A 16,859-nucleotide genomic window follows, 5' to 3' on the forward strand; every position below is an offset into this window, starting at 1 on the left:
AAGAGAGGACATCACTGTGCGTATGCTTGCCAGGTTTGCTAAGATGCTGCAAGCTGCCCAAAACTCACACCTGAAAGCAGCTCAGGAGGGTACTGCTGGGATAAAAGTGGGGGCCTCAGGTGCCCACAGGGCTTCACTATCCCACTTGACCCTGGCATAAACCCAGCACAGCCCCTAAGCACCAGAAAGGATTGGTTCTTCCGGTGGACACCAAATCCAAGGGAGCTCCATCGCCACAGACAAGGCTTTTCATTTTACCTCCAGCAAAGGGACACCACCCATCAAGCCAAGCTTATACCAGGCATCTAATCTGGCCACCCTCAAACGTACTTGATGACAACAATTACCCTAGCTAACCTGGAGAGTAAGAATAAGGGAGCAGCTGAGTGTGTGGCCAGTCCTTACAGCTGGAGGCTCTGTAATTTTGTTGTTCATGCCTGGGCAGAGGCAGAGGGGAGTGAAAGGCGGGATATCAAATCCAAACTACTACTACTACCCAAGGCACAACTCGCACTCGTACATCTTCACACCCTTAGGCAGGAAAGTGGCGGGGGCGGGGGGGGGCAGTCAATACCCCTGAATTCTGTCTAAATTCTGTCTAAAGGCTGACAGAAAGGGGCAGGCCCTGCAATCTTCTCCTTTTTCCTTCTAGCCTGATTAGAGAGGAAACAATAGGCCCAACCCAGCAACTCAAGAGCAGGCTGAGAACCTGGGCATGCTCAGTGCAGAGAAAGGCTAGCTCTGAGGAGGAAATGTGTGTGTGTCTGTGTCGGAGGGAGGGGGTGCATCCTAGTCCAGCCCTAAATCCAAATCCCTCTTTGGAAGAACCTTGTTTCTAGAGACCGATGGGGTCCAGTATCTAGAGCACTGAATGGCAAGATGTAGGGAAAAGCACTGATTTCAAACTGTTGTTAATCTAGAGGAGCTACTTTCTATTGACTCCTAAGTATTGACTCTAATTTGGAGGTTCCACCACTGCAACTTGAAAAAGGCCTGTCATTGTCTGACAATTTCCATCATCTGCCTTCTCAGTTTATCAATAGTTTCCTGCAGAAAGCATTGTCTGAGTTAACTTCGATTCTTTATCCTAAACGGTGATTACATACTATCCCTTGCTTTTTCCTGTAGGACTAATTGCAGTCGTGAACAATCATCAACAGGTTTATCATACCCATTGAGCCAATCACCCATCTCCTACTACCCTTCTGAGAAAAATCCCACCCCACCCTCCCACTATATATAAGGGTCTGGTGGTTTCTGTTTCAGTGTATCTGAAGAAGTGTGCATGCACACAAAAGCTTATGCCTAGAACAAACTTAGTCATTACTTCCGGGTTTCGCCACTCGTGCATGCGCAGACGCTCAAAATTATGTCATGCACATGCACGGAAGCGGTGAAACATGACCTGCGCATGCGCAGACGCGTCTTACGTTTACTTCAGGATGCGAACGGGGCTCCGGAACGGATCCCATTCGTATCCAGATGTACCACTGTAGATGTAACTGGAATTTGAGTCAGTGTGCAATCAACTGTTACTGTTTCAAATCTTATTGTTCTGTTATCTTTCACAGTGGTTCATGCAGACCACTATTTGGAATAATGTTTCTTACAGGGTAGCGTAAAGGGCATTGGGGATGAGTTTATAGAACCCAAGCAGGCAGGGCCCCAAACATGTTTGGGAGCCACTGAGCTGGGAGGATGTTCTTACTGGTAGCGTGCGCTTCCTGTGACTGTTACGGGGGGCTGCTTTGTATATTTCTATGCACTGTGTTTTTGCATGAATGCATTAACATTTTAATTCTTGTTTTAATAAATATATTATAAGTCGATTGCAGGCTTCTGGGTAACAAGCAGCTAAAAATTCAAATAAATAATAGCTGGGAAAGGGGTTGGGCTGTCTGCCTGCACTTCAAATGAGGATTTCTTTAAGAACTTATGCCTCTTTCAACTTAACGCAACCTGAACTATTCAAAATGCGGGTATTTCTAAACACCCTCTGCACACTGTAGATGAACTGGGAAAGAACCCCTATGCCTGCCCCTGCTTCCTTGAGAAATCACAGAATTGTAGATTTGGAAGGGATCCTGAGGGTCATCTAGTCCAACCCCCTGCAGTGAAGCATAAGATTCAGAACAGAAGCATGTATTACAGGATATGCAAATCTACGTGACTCAACGGAGCTTTATTGGTGCCAAGTGTGAGTGCCTCTGACGATACAAGGAACCCTTACCTTTGTGCTGGCAACCCCAATCTCTGGCCCAGCATTGATGTGAACCCCGCAGTCTGTCTCGCGAGATATGGAGCTCCCCACAGTATTTGTGATTCCTACAGTCAGGGCTCCTCTCTCCTTGCAGTAGCGTAGGGCCATCAGGGTGTCTGCTGTCTCACCTGCAGAGAGACAGGCACCATCAGAGTCAGGAAATGCTCAACCTGGAGGCCATAGAATCATTCTAGCCCAACCCCCTCTGCTTAAAAACCCCTAATGAAGGAGAGTCCACCACCTTCCAGGGGAGACCGTTCCACTGTCCAACAGTTCTTGCCATCAAAAAGTCATTCCTGATGTTTACTCAGAATCTCCTTTCTTGTCATTTGAACTCACTGCTTCAGATCCTACCCTCTGGAGCAACAGAAACCAAGCTTGTTCCACCTTCTATGTGACAGTCCTTCAGATATTTGAAGGTGGCTATCCTATCACCTCTCAGCCTTCTCTACACTAAACATACCTAATTCCCTCAATTGTTCCTCATTAGGTTTGGTTTCCAGACCCTTATCGTTTCGGTCATCCTCCTCTGCACACCCTTCCAGCATTTAATATCCTTCTTAAACTGTGGTGTCCAGAACTAGACACAGGACTATAGGCTGGGTATGATCCAGGAAGAATAGTGTGTTATTATTTCTTCCCTTGATTTGGACACTCAACTTCTGTTGATGCAGCCTAGAATTGCATTAACTTTTTTTTTGCTGCTGCAAGATACGCACCATAGACGAGAAACCACAGACCTAAGCAAAGCAGCAATGCTCTCTGAAGAGCTCTAGTTCTTCCACTTCTTCATGAACAGAAGGCAGCTGCATTACAACAGCATACTAGCTAGGGAAAACATAATATTGCTGATTTGGACTTTATGATTTGTTCTTGTTCCTTTATGTGAGCTGCCTGGAGTATACCCAGATGCAGAAAGGCAAGATATAAAATATCTAAATAAACCGGACAAGATATTGTAATGAGAATAGCAGCCAGATGTTAAGAAAGCAAACTGAGGGGGTGTTATTCATTTTAAACAATATCCAAATTGCACACTGTTTTTGGAATGATGCAAAGGGCAAGAATAAATATGTTAAACTGGGCAAATACTAAGTCACTGGCCACCCTCTGCTTCCTTGAGAAAGAGAAGTAAATGGCGACAATGTCCACAGGATTCCAAATCCTTTTAGCAATACATACTGGAAAGAAATCTCCCTACCAATGAACCATTCATATATTCCACTGGCACTCAAGTAAATCTAGACTGATCTGTCTAGATGGCTCTGTGTGTTATGCGTATGGAGTTAAACTACAGGACATAATTACAGCTGCTTTTCATAAAACAATTCAAACTACTAACTACTTCTTACGAATTTAGAGAATTCATTATTTATCATTACAGTGGTGCCCCGCAAGACGAATGCCTCGCAAGACGAAAAACTCGCAAGACGAAAGGGTTTTTCGGTTTTGCGTTGCTTCGCTAGACGAATTTCCCTATGGGCTTGCTTCGCAAGATGAAAACGTCTTGCACTTTTTTTTTAAAGCCGCTTGAAGAGGCGCAGTTGCGACGGACCGTGCTTCGCAAGACGAAAAACATCGCAAGACGAAAAGACTCGCGGAACGAATTCTTTTCGTCTTGCGAGGCACCACTGTACACTGAAAATGCTGAAACAACAGGAAAACCAAGTGCATGGCAAAGAAGATTACAGACATGCCTACAAATCACCAGCAGAGGGTGTCAAATCCCCAGCCTGCTGACTGCCAATGCCTACCGTTCCTTTGGCCAGCTACTATCACTATGGTCAGCAGGGAGCATTCTAAGAGGCGCCTTCTATGATCAGATTATATTCTAGCAGTTCCCCTGGCCAAAGAAGAAATCACTGTGCATTAAAGGAGTCTCCAGATGTTGTTGGACTACAACTCCCATCAGCTGTGTTGGCTGGGGCTGATGGGAGTTGCAGTCCAACAACATCTGGAGGGCATTGGTCGGTGAAGGCTGCCCCAGAGGGATGGGAAACCCTGCGAGGAATCTGATGTTTGTGACTACCCAATACGACTCATGTGTCCAGGAGGGCAGAAGATTCTACAATTGGCTTTTAGCTTTTATTCCACAGAACAAGTTTTTTTTGGCAAACTAAAGTGCCCAGGCTTCAACCATTTCATCTGAACGGTAACATTTCATTTTCAATGCAGCAGTAGTGCTGGAAGTGATTATAAAAAACAGTTTTGACTATTTAGCCCCTTTTTACTTATACTATATTATAGTATGAATTATGGGTAGGCAAACTAAGGCCTGGGGGCCAGATCCGGCCCAATCGCCTTCTAAATCCAGACCGCGGACAGTCCGGGAATAATAATAATAATAATAATAATAATAATAATAATAATAATAATAATAATTAATAATAATAATTTATTATTTATACCCCGCCCATCTGGCTGGGCTTCCCCAGCCACTCTGGGCGGCTTCGAAAAGAATTTTAATCAGCGTGTTTTTACATGAGTAGAATGTGTCCTTTTATTTAAAATGCATCTCTGGGTTATTTGTGGGGCATAGGAATTAGTTTATTCCCCCAAAATATATATATATAGTCCGACTTCCCACAAGGTCTGAGGGACAGTGGACCGGCTCCCTGCTGAAAACGTTTGCTGACCCCTGGTATAAATAGTCAAAACTACTTTTCTGGTAAAGTAGTAAGGGTCCTTCAGTAATGTGTAGCTATACACCTGATTTTTTAAAAAAATAATAATGTTTTAGTTCTATTAGAGTTTAATTACTTTTTAACCATTTTCAATTTTTTGCATTTTGTCTGTGTTGTTTTAATTTGTGTAAGACACACCTTGAGTCCCGGACCAAGGAAAAGGTGGGACAGAGAGATAAATATCACAAACACATAATGAACAAACATGTATCCACATGATTTAATTTTTAGCTTATATCTGAAGCTCAGCATTAGGCATGAAATTCAGGCTGCATTTCACTACATTCACACAGGCTTTGTCCTTTGTTTTGAAACTCTTACATTTTGCCCCGGATAACTTGCACATGTCTGGTTCTAAGCATGCCGAACTCATTACTTCTAAAAACACAAACAAACAAACAAACAAACAGAAACACACATTGTTTGTATGAGCAATGGCCAAGAAGTACCATGTGCTAAGAGCTCCAGCCGGGAGAATCCTGACTGGACTTGGTGGCTGCTGGATTCCACACCTCCCTCCTCGGTAGCACGCCAGGTCAAAGGTCATGAGCCTAGCAAAAGGTAGCCACCTACTGGTCTTAGGTTGGCCTGCCACCTGCCCAGCACTGCTCCCAGGCCAAAGACCCGTCCGTACCTGACTGGCTGATGAAGAAGCAGACATCATCTCTGAAGACTGGAGTGTTCCTGTCCAGAAAGTCACTGGCAAGTTCTACCATGACAGGCAATTCAGTCAACTCTTCCAGAACTTGGCGTGTCTGGTAAAGAAAATAAAATAAAAAGGAGGGACGTCACGTACTACTCAACCCATGAAGCAGTGCAGCAGATTCTGGAAGGAGCACTTCCTGCTCCCACTCTCCATCTTTGTGTCGCTTAAAGAGAGAGAAAGCGTGCAGGGACAATGGGTGCCATTTTGGCTTTTCAGTTTCAGTGCAAAAAACAAAAAAAGGGTCCTGTACATTCTTTCACCTTTGGTGGACGTGCCCAAGGATTAAGGCTTTCTGGGAGATGATTTATAATGAAATGAAAAGAGTATTTAAATATACCTTTCCGAAGAAACCAGAGGCCTTTCTCCTGGGCATGGTCGGCCAATTGGTGCCAAAGAAGGACAGAACTTTCTTTATGTATGCCACAACAGCAGCAAGAATACTTATTGCAAAGTATTGGAAGACACAAGATCTACCCACTCTGGAAGAATGGCAGATGAAGGTGATGGACTACATGGAATTGGCGGAAATGACTGGCAGAATCCGAGACCAGGGAGAAGAGTTGGTGGAAGAAGATTGGAAGAAATTTAAAGACTACCGTATTTTTCGCACCATAGGGCGCACCGGACCATAGGGCGCACCTAGTTTTGGGAGGCGGAAAACAAGAAAAAATTATTCTGAACCCCAGAAGCCAGAACAGCAAGAGGGATCTGGCTTCTGGGATACCGTGTGGCTGTTCTGGCTTCTGGGGTAACCCCGCCAAGCCTCTTCAGGGCAGCGGGATGAAGGCTCCCGCTGCCCAAAGAGGCTGCGCAGGGTTAAAGCAGAAGCCAGGACAGACGCGTCGCTGAAGGGGCACTGTGCCTTCTCTCTCTCTGTGCAGCGCCCCTCCTTCACAGGAAAGGTGCTGCGCAGAGAGGGAGAAGGCACAGCACCCTTCAGCGAAGCTGGAGAAGGAACAGAAGGAGACCCTTCTGTTCCTCCTCCGGCTTTGCATGGCAGGCGCGCCGCTCAAGGGGCGTAGCGCCTTCTCTCTCTCTGTGCAGCGCCCCTCCTTCACAGGAAAGGTGCTGCGCAGAGAGGGAGAAGGCACAGCACCCTTCAGCGAAGCTGGAGAAGGAACAGAAGGAGACCCTTCTGTTCCTCCTCGGGCTTCACTGGACAGGCGCGTCGCTGCGAAGCGGGAGGAGGAACAGAAGGAGTCCCTTCTGTTCCTCCTCCGGCTTCGCATGGCAGGCGCGTCGTTCAAGGGGCGCTGCGCCTTCTCTCTCTCTCTGCGCAGCGCCTCTCCTTCACAGGAGAGGCGCTGTGCAGAGAGGGAGAGGGCGCAGCGCCCCTTCAGCGACGCTGGAGAAGGAACAGAAGGAGACCCTTCTGTTCCTCCTCCGGCTTCGCATGGCAGGCGCGTCGTTCAAGGGGCGCTGCGCCTTCTCTCTCTCTCTGCGTAGCGCCTCTCCTTCACAGGAGAGGCGCTGAGCAGAGAGGGAGAGGGCGCAGCGCCCCTTCAGCGAAGCTGGAGAAGGAACAGAAGGAGACCCTTCTGTTCCTCCTCGGGCTTCGCTCGACAGGCGCATCGCTGCGAAGCGGGAGGAGGAACAGAAGGAGACCCTTCTGTTCCTCCTCCGGCTTCGCATGACAGGCGCGCCGCTCAAGGGGCGCTGCGCCTTCTCTCTCTCTCTCTCTGCGCAGCGCCTCTGCTTCACAGGAGAGGCGCTGCGCAGAGAGGGAGAAGGCGCAGCGCCCTTCAGCGAAGCGGGAGGACAAACAGAAGGAGACCCTTCTGTTCCTCCTTCGGCTTCCAGGACAGCCGCGTCGCTGCGATGCGGGAGGAGGAACAGAAGGAGTCCCTTCTGTTCCTCCTCCGGCTTCGCGTGACAGGCGCGTCGCTCAAGGGGCGCTGCGCCTTCTCTCTCTCTCTGCGCAGCGCCTCTCCTTCACAGGAGAGGCGCTGCGCAGAGAGGGAAAAGGCGCAGCACCCTTCAGCGAAGCTGAACAGAAGGAGACCCTTCTGTTCCTCCTCCAGCTTCCAGGACAGGCGCGTCGCCGCGAAGCCAAGGAGCCTGCATTCGCTCCATAGGACGCACACACATTTCCCCTTCATTTTTGGAGGGGAAAAAGTGCGTCCTATAGAGCGAAAAATACGGTACCTACAGAAATATTGCAAAATTAATGAATGTTAGAATAATGTCAGAATGAAGTTAAGTGGTTTTAGCAGCAATGTCATAAAGGTGTATGTAAAAATGGATGGTTAATAGGTGAGAATCTAAATCTATAATATATTAAGTTAAAGGACTAAGACAAAAACAAAGAGGGAAAGGAATTGCTGAATTAACCAATTGAACTGGAATACAAAAAAGGGAGGTGAGAGGAGGTCAGGGAAGCAAGGAAATGAAATGTAAGATACGGAAGGATTAATTTGTTTTTAAGTGTGTTTTCTATATATATATTTTTTCTTTTCTATATTTTGTATGTTTTTTTGTTTTTTTTCTATATTTTTCCTTGTCTTTTTTACTTTTAACTATGTATTTTTTTGTTTCTGAAATTTTAATAAATATCATTTTTTTAAAAAAAAGGGTCCAAGGTCAGCATCATTAAAACATAGTCTCATAGGCAAAATAAACTATACAGGCCTCAAAGAAAATGTGATTTATTACATCAGAACTGGAGTGAGTTTCCAATTCTGGTAAGACTCCCAACATGCCAAATGTTCAACCAGGGGTACCAACTTGAATAAAATATTGGGGGGGGGGGGGTAAGCCCCGCCTCGTACAATCAATCTCATGATGCGGTACACACACACCATTTGAATGCCAATGCCCATCAACTTTCAGGGGCCCTGCCCCCTCCAATATTTTATTGGGGAAGGGACCTCAGTCCCTAGGAGTTGTCTCCTACGTGTTCTACTGAGTATGTCTTTCCATGCTCCAGTTAAGAATTAATGACCCAGTAGGTAATTTCAGTGAGATATGCCTCCCATCTGTAGAACCAAACGGATCAATGAAATGATGCTACAAGGATGGGTCACGGTTACAAGGAGCCATAAAAGAGCCGCATTCATCTATCAGCACCCACTCTCTGTAGCTTCACAGACGTCATGGTAGGATCACAGCACTACTAATTTGTTCAATGTGTTTGAGATGCTACTCCAAAGGAAAACCCAAAGTCAGCCACTTACTGCAACTCCAGCGTGGTAGCTTGTTCCGCAAGCAATTAGGATGAGACGCCGACACCTTTGGATCTCCTTGATGTGATCTTTCAAACCCCCAAGATTCACTATTATAAATGTAGACACAAAGGTTTTGGTATTTAACATGACCATAATAATAATAATAATAACAACAAATACAACAAGAACTCAAGGAAAAACGTAAGACATTTCAACTAAGACTTCAGGAATTATATTGTTCATTTAGAGGAATTTCAGAGTTTCCCCTCCTCTCATCATCTACAGTGCACAGTAAAGGTAAAGGGACCCCTGACCATTAGGTCCAGTCACGGACGACTCTGGGGTTGCGGCGCTCATCTCGCTTTACTGGCCAAGGGAGCAGGCATTTGTCTGCAGACAGCTTCCAGATCATGTTGCCAGCCACTTCTGGCGAACCAGAGCAGCGCATGGAAACACCGTTCACCTTCCCGCCGGAGCGGTACAAAGCGGTCAAAATGCAATCACCAGAATGCAGAGGTGGAATAGTGTGGAAGAACTTCTACCTCAGCTGTCTGATGGTGGAACCAACTATCTCAGAAGGTAGCGGACTCTCCTTCATGGGAGGTATTTGAGAAGAGGTTGGGCTGGCCATCTGTAAGGGATTCTTCAGTTGTGATCCCTGCATTGAAGGGATTGGACCTTGGGTTCCCTTCCAACTCTAAAGGTAAAAAGGTAAAGGTACCCCTGCCTGTTCGGGCCAGTCTTGCCAGACTCTAGGGTTGTGCGCTCATCTCACTCTAGAGGCCGGGAGCCAGCGCTGTCCGCAGACACTTCCGGGTCACGTGGCCAGCGTGACGAAGCTGCATCTGGTGAGCCAGAGCAGCACACAGAACGCCGTTTACCTTCCCGCTGGTAAGCGGTCCCTATTTATCTACTTGCACCCGGGGGTGCTTTCGAACTGCTAGGTTGGCCGGCGCTGGGACCGAACGACGGGAGCGCACCCCGCCACTGGGATTCGAACCGCCGACCATGTGATCGGCAAGTCCTAGGCGCTGAGGTTTTACCCACAGCGCCACCCACGTCCCTTCCAACTCTACAATTCTATGAATCATCCTTACATTACGTAAGGCAAAAGGGACAGAGATTTTCTCCGTATACAGACCATCCTGTTGTGTCCCCTCCCCCCTTAATCAGCAGTGCTTTATTAAGCAAAAGCGCCTCAAAAACCAAAACTCCATTGACATGCTTTTGACTTAGTTACCGGTGTAGTCATCAAAGTTGACTCTTCCTCTCATGGTGTTGACAACGGATTCTGGTTGTTCAAAAATTTCCTTTTGCATGAATGAACTGAAGTTACCTTAAAAAAAATAATAACAGCAGCAAAATGTAGACAGGATGGAAACAACACTGCAATGTTTATTCTGTTGACAAAGCTACCTGTTGATGGCAATGGCGACCACCTGAGAGGTGTCAGAACTGAGTTCTGGAGAGCTCTGGCTGAAAAATGTCCTGCTTACTAGTATGTATAGGAGAGTAGCCATCCTAATATAATTTTGTCCTTTTTGCTGATGCAGAAATTCTTTATATTTTCTTGTTTGTTATTTCAGAACGTGATGTTTTATTATTATTATTGCAACTTCTTATATATAAATATTTTAGTACAGTGAACATGGGCTAAACAACATTGCCTGGGAAATGTAAAGAAAAGAATAAAACGCAGCCAATTCAGTTATGATACATAAACTACAACTGTGAAACAGCAGAGCCGATGGAGTCCTGCTGTTGGACTGTGCCACCTGATCATGATAGGAACAACTGTTTAGAAATTACTACCTGAGTTTCCCATTTTGTGCCATTTTTTAAAAAATTGTAAGCCTCCAAGTAGGTAGCCTGTGTCCCCGCAAATCTCCAGGAAGGATCTTCACAAACAAACACACACACCTGAAACTGGGAAGCCCTGACTATCAACATAGACATACCCTTCATGATTTGCTGGAGCTCCATTTGTAGGGTCTGGACAGCGCGACTAGGATGATCAGCCGCTGTGCGCTTGACTCGATGGATGGAGAGACGGCCGTCCACAACAGCTGCCACATCATCATCCTCCAGAAAAATCACTCGGTTGGTGTGCTCAATAACTGCACTGTAAAAGAGTAGAGAATGGTTCAACTTCCATCTATGGAAGCTACAAGGAGAAGAATCTGGACTATTATGCTTATGGGCAAATAACTTGTAAGATTCACAGAATAGGCACATTATAAAAACAATTGGACTCCAGTTATCCAGTAATGAAACCATATTAGAACCAGAGTGTTTGCAAGAGTAGATATACCACTCTTGAGATAAGAGTTGAGATGACTGATCCTATTGTATTTTTATATACACTTTGAAATACTACTACGACTACTAATGATGATAAATAATACAATGCTGAATTGGAATACAACTACAGACTCCCCTCCAAAAAACTATGAAGGGTCTGCAACTTAACATATTAACTAGATCGTTTTTAACATCATTACTTTATCATTTTACTGTAACCTACTTTTCAGCTCTTATGCAAATTTTATTGCATTTATTTAACCCTCTTCCATTTTTTTTACAGGCCCTTTTAAGACCAGCTAGAAAGAAAGATCATGACTGATCACAAAATCATTCCTGTTTAACATAAGAAAATAGATTTAATTGGCTGTGCATTCCAAAAACATGGTCTAATTGGACCCGACCCCCCCCCCCACAATGTTAATTTAAATTCCTCATTGGACTATCAGTTCACTGGACTATCAGTAAGCTCTTGAAAAGAAAACAGAAAAGATGCCTAAATATTGGGCTGAGAAGAAATGGGTCTAATGTACCCAAATAGCATGAAAGGTGCCCCCTACTTACAAATAAGTAATGTGTAGCAGGTTTGTACCCTCAGAGTGTTAACTCCTGTGCCAAGAAAGTCGAATTGGAGCAGAATTAACCCTTAGGGTAAAATGCTTGCCTGGGCTCCAACAGACCCCTGCAATCGTTTTGTGGGTTGTTTTGTACCCAAAAACAGAGCACCCTGCATAAAACATGGTTTTTATCCAATGCTAGTTTTGCGCATAGTTGACCTACTGAAGTTAATGCACATGACTGAGGTTCAATATTTTAATAGTTTTGCTCTGAGTAGAACTTAGCTGGGTTGACTAGAACCATAATTAAACTACACACCCAAATATTCCTTTGCTTTTGAAGAGGTAGAAGGTAAATGTAAAGGGACCCCTGACCGTTAGGTCCAGTTGCGGATGACTCTGGGATTGTGGTGCTCATTTCGATTTTAGCTTCCAGGTCATGTGGCCAGCATGACTAAGCTGCTTCTGGCGAACCAGAGCAGCGCACGGAAACACCATTTACCTTCCCACCGGAGTGGTACCTATTTATCTACTTGCACTCTGACACGCTTTCACACTGGTAGGTGGGCAGGAGCAGGGACTGAGCAACAGGAGCTCACCCCGTTGCAGGGATTCGAACCGCCAACATTCTGATTGGGAAGCCCTAGGCTCAGTGGTTTAGGCCACAGCGCCACCCGCGTCCCTTTGAAGAGGTATAATAGCATAAAAATGAAATTTATGACACACACAAAATGCTATGGTGTTCTTTACTCTATTTTGAGAAGTTGTTGGGGTCAGAATGCACCCCAATCAGCTTAGACATTTGGTAGCTTCACTTTCCTCTTTCAACAGGACCAAATAGGCTGCCTGATAAGCTTAGTAAACTAAACAGTGGGTGAGTGGGTAAAAGGGAGCTGAAACACTACAGGAGAACTGATCCCAGAACTGCTAAGGAGTAGGAAGCCATTCAGGTTTGCTAATAAATAATTCTATTTATTTATTTTTGCAAATATTCCATACATCTGCTGCGGTCTACAGCGATGCTATTAGGACAGGAAAGTTAACTGCTATCCTTCTCTCCCTCTAGGGAGCTGACACCAACATATATGGTTCCTCACCACATGTTAGGCAGAGATATAGCAATTGACCTGAGGCCACTTGGAAAGCTTCAAACACCCACACAACTGTGAAGTCATGAGTCCTTCTGGGCACCTTTGTGAGGAAAGGCAGGAGAGCAATTTAAAATAGCAGCAAGCTGGTCCCAGACTATCAGCTATACCCTGCTGGCTCTAGGATAATCAGAAGCCTTAGAGCAGGAGGCTTCCTCAACCTCGGCCCTCCCGATGTTTTGAAACTACAATTCCCATCACCCCTGACCACTGGTCCTGCTACCTAGGGATCATGGGAGTTGTAGGCCAAAAACATCTGGAGGGCCAAGGTTGAGGAAGCCTGCCTTAGAGCCTCTGACACCAAGAGTACCTGGTCTGTTAGATTCACACCCATTTCCTGTTCCACTGGAAGCACGCTAGGTGCTGAAGGTGTCCACAAAACAGGTTGCGTCAGGAAACATTTTATGCCACATATAACACACATGCTACTTGAAAGTGACACACAAATGCCATTCACTCTCTCTTCTCCCCTCTGGTCCTTCATCCAAGAGAGGTGGCCTAGCAGTCAACCTCCTCCTTGGTGAATGCTGTGAGAAGCCAAGGACAAGGCGACTTTGGCTGACTCCACAGGGGCCACAGACCTCGCATCCGATGCAAAGTAGTACTCCACCGCTTTCTCCTCGACAGGAAAGAGGCAGGTGGTGCTGTCCACCCGGGAAAGGCTGCAACTCCCCTTCTTGTCTTTGCCTGCGGAGACAAGAAAGCTCAGTTAGCTGCCATTAAGAGCGCACAAAGCAACTGACAGCAAACGAAGGCACCTCATTCCTTTGATAAAATTCACCCCAAGTCACCAAGTCACAGTACCAACATGAAGCTTCACTTTCTTAAAGGTTGCTGGCATAGTCCACGGGAATATTTCCTGCAGAAGCACCATTGAAAGGAAGTGGGCAAGACCAATGCCACTGCCTTTTCATTTCAACAGGAGCTGTGCAGGAGGCTTTCCCAGGGAGTCTGCCTTGTGCAATTTTATGTTATTTATTTACTTCTTCCATTTATATCCTACTTTTCCTCCACACAGCTCAGGGAGGCCAGCGGACTTCTCCTCTGCATCACCATTTTATCCCAACAACCCTGTTAGGCTAGGAGGCAGTGACTGGTCCAAGGTCATCCAGTGAGCTTCTCGGCTGAGTGAGGATTCAAACCCTGGTCTCCCAGGTCCTAGTCAGACACCCTTGCCACTACACCACACTGGCTCTCAGCTTTGATTAAGGATGAAGGATGTGAAACATTTGAATGCCTTTTGGTGTGGAGTGGGGACTGTCATGTAAAAATGACAGTCTAGCTTTTCTTAAAAACACGATTTAAACTAGCCAATTTCTAAGCAATTTCCGCATGCACAACATCCAAGCCTTTTTGAATTAGTTCTGTGTTTGTCAATTTAAAAAAAAAAAGATGACAATCAGGTGTTCTTAAACTTGAATTCAACGTGGGCCCTGGACAGGCAGCTAATACAGGTGTTGGGTTGCTGCCCTCAAAACCTCAGAGCCAGAATAGCTTTTCTGAAGAGAACTGAGCTAGCTGGAGTAGTTTGCATTAGGAGAACTTGGACTGGGGAAGTGAAGAATGTATTTTGAACAGGCTGCTCTAGAGTCAAGCATGTTGTACCTTAAAAAGTATTGATTCAGGATGACTCTCACAATTGTCAAAAATACCAAGGACCAACTGTGGAGGCAGAGCATAGCCTTCGTGGCTGGCAGCCATTGATAGCCCTCTCCTCCATGAATTTGTCTAATCCTCTTTTAAAGTCATAGAAACTGGTGGTCATCCCTGCATCCTGTGGGAACGAGCGCCAGTTTTAGTATGAACTGTCTAGTTAAATCTATGGAACTGGCTCCCATAGGACACAAGATGGATTGAAGTCTTAAGACACCTGACAGTCAGAGCTATTAAAATATGGGCATGTTCTGCAAAGAACATTTGCACACAAATGATTTAAAGCAGCAGTGAATCACAGAACAAGCAGCTCTTCCTTAAAGGCAAAGATATTTGGATTTGCTTATATATTTTTCCTGGGATTGCCCCCATTTTTACCATGATTATCTACCCACTGGCAAACTGTTAGTATTCAGATCAGTACTTGATAGCACCAATGTTAAATGTATTCTAAATTTTAGTATTAAAACATGGCTCTCATGTTGATACTGACTTAAAAAAGAAGAAGGCCAGTTCCAGTTAAGTCAGACATCCTGAAATCTGGATGTTGGTTTCAAATTAACAAAATTAATTTGCAGAAGGCAAATTAACAGCAGAAGGCAGAGAAACCAGAGAAGGCGAGAGAGGGGTCAGAGGACCTTTTGGTTAAGTGGGAAAGCCCCATTAGGATTCTCGCATGCAGAATCTCCCGCCCCAATGCCATCTCTTTAATATGTTGCCATCACTTTCCATTGAACAAACAAGGTTACACACCTTGACAATCAAAATCCAAGAACACTGTTTCTGTATGCACTTCTGCACCCAGAAAAGAAGGCTAAGGAATGAAAAGTTCTGCTCAAATGAACATAGCAGCAGACTATACCCTGTGAAGCTGGTCCCTCCTCTCAAATGGAAAGCAATCAGCTACATATTAAAGAGAAAGTGATTGTCTTAATTCATTTTCAGGACTCCTCATCGAATGAAGAATTATGTCTCAGGCACCTTTCTCCATTTTAATGGATATTCCATCAATAGAATGATCCATAGGTTGTGTGGCTGAAAGTGCAATATGAAAAAAGTAACTTCAGTGTGTCATTGACAACAAGAGAAACTTCAGCAATGTCAATTTAAAATAAAAATTAGAGAAAAGCAGAAGGCAGACTTTTCGCTTGGAAGTGCAGTTCACACGGCGCTTTTTGAGCTGTGTTAAGTCCTGCGAATTTCAGTCCCATGGGGCCTAGATGAAGCTGTTTTGCAGCAGCAGTGGAGGGCTCCTGTGCCCATTGTCCCACTTGAATACCTGAATTAGCATTTGCACCTGGGATAGATACTTCCAATAAACCTTCATAACAAGACTAAATGACAGGTTGCATGGAAAGGTGAAGCATCAGCATGGAGATACTTGGAGCAGAACAGTGGGAGGATACCAGCTACAAACCCCTGCCGAGTCACAAACTTTGCTAGACAGTGTTCAGCCAGTCACCTATCCTGGGTTGCTTGCTGAAAGTTGAGATTCAAATAAAATAAATAAAGAAGGGGCTATGACGTTAACATATGAGAGTGCTGGAGGTGAAATAGTTAAACGAGTTACCCAATCAGGACCCAGGGGGTGGAGTCAGAGGAACTATAAAACCAGCTCTGGGAGGGGCAAAGGGAGGAGTTCCTTGCGAGTTGGGTGGTTGGTTGGAGTGGGAGTGAATTGGGATAGAGTTTGTGGGTAGGTTGAGTTAGTGTAGCGAAATAAGCTGAGTCAGGAATAGTTAGGGGCTAGGAAGACAAGTAAATATCTGAGAGGTGGTTTAGTGAGTGAGAGCAGGTAGTGGAGGTTATAGGCCTGGATAGGCAGCTCATGAATGTAATTGACTGTTTATGAAACCACATGCTTGTTAAACTGCAGTAAATAAACAGAAGTTTATGTTCCAACTTAACCCTGACTGGACTCAGTATTGTACCAGGTAGGGCCTGGGTGGTGGCAGCGAGAAATAAAGTGGTGGCACAGGGATCAATAGACGGTGAAACGTCCGGGGGCCCTGTGTGATCGCCACAGGGGCCAATAAACCTTGCTGAGGAGATACTGGAATTCTCAGGCAAGCCTATAGAACTGTAGCATTAGTTGCCATCCAGTTAAAGGGAATAAATACATTCCTAAAGCCTCAGGGATGTTCTGCTGGGGGACAAGACGAGCTGAAGATACTGGTCAGTCTTCATACAGACAGCTAAGGTGCCACGTGCACAAGGTATATCGTGTTATTATGCAAAATGAGGGGAGTCGCTTACAACCAAGCTGCTCACTGTGTATCTAAGGGTGGATTGATTTAACAATCATTCCTTCCCTCTGCCCAGAAATCCCTAGGAACAGTACAGGGTTTGTGAGAGCTGGGGAAGAAGAGGCCAAGCGGGATCTCTA

At 45.4% G+C, this 16,859-nt stretch overlaps 2 protein-coding genes across 6 annotated transcripts in view; one reads left to right on the top strand and one right to left on the bottom strand.

The window, feature by feature from the left end:
• ANTXR1 (ANTXR cell adhesion molecule 1) overlaps window positions 1-16,859 on the top strand; it is a 204,533-nt gene that overhangs the window by 154,024 nt on the left and 33,650 nt on the right. The window lies entirely within an intron of this gene.
• The window catches only part of GFPT1 (glutamine--fructose-6-phosphate transaminase 1), a 44,657-nt gene that overhangs the window by 8,475 nt on the left and 19,323 nt on the right, over window positions 1-16,859 (bottom strand). For 2 of the 5 annotated variants that reach the window (XR_014010298.1, XM_081203037.1), the window contains exons 9-16: window positions 15,455-15,508; window positions 13,402-13,507; window positions 10,773-10,936; window positions 10,055-10,150; window positions 8,824-8,921; window positions 5,579-5,699; window positions 5,266-5,322; window positions 2,231-2,388 (exon numbers count right to left, since the gene is read on the bottom strand). Coding sequence is in view for 4 of the 5 variants with exons in the window: in XM_081203037.1 (XP_081059163.1) it covers window positions 2,231-2,388; window positions 5,266-5,322; window positions 5,579-5,699; window positions 8,824-8,921; window positions 10,055-10,150; window positions 10,773-10,936; window positions 13,402-13,507; window positions 15,455-15,508 (854 nt within the window). In the remaining variant the exon portion in view is untranslated. The remainder of the gene's footprint in view (window positions 1-2,230; window positions 2,389-5,265; window positions 5,323-5,578; window positions 5,700-8,823; window positions 8,922-10,054; window positions 10,151-10,772; window positions 10,937-13,401; window positions 13,508-15,454; window positions 15,509-16,859) is intronic. The other 3 variants (XM_081203034.1, XM_081203035.1, XM_081203036.1) reach the window with 3 other exon arrangements.

The sequence above is a fragment of the Podarcis bocagei genome (genome assembly GCF_964188305.1).
Source record: "Podarcis bocagei genome assembly, chromosome: 7".
Classification (NCBI taxonomy): Eukaryota; Metazoa; Chordata; class Lepidosauria; order Squamata; family Lacertidae; genus Podarcis; species Podarcis bocagei.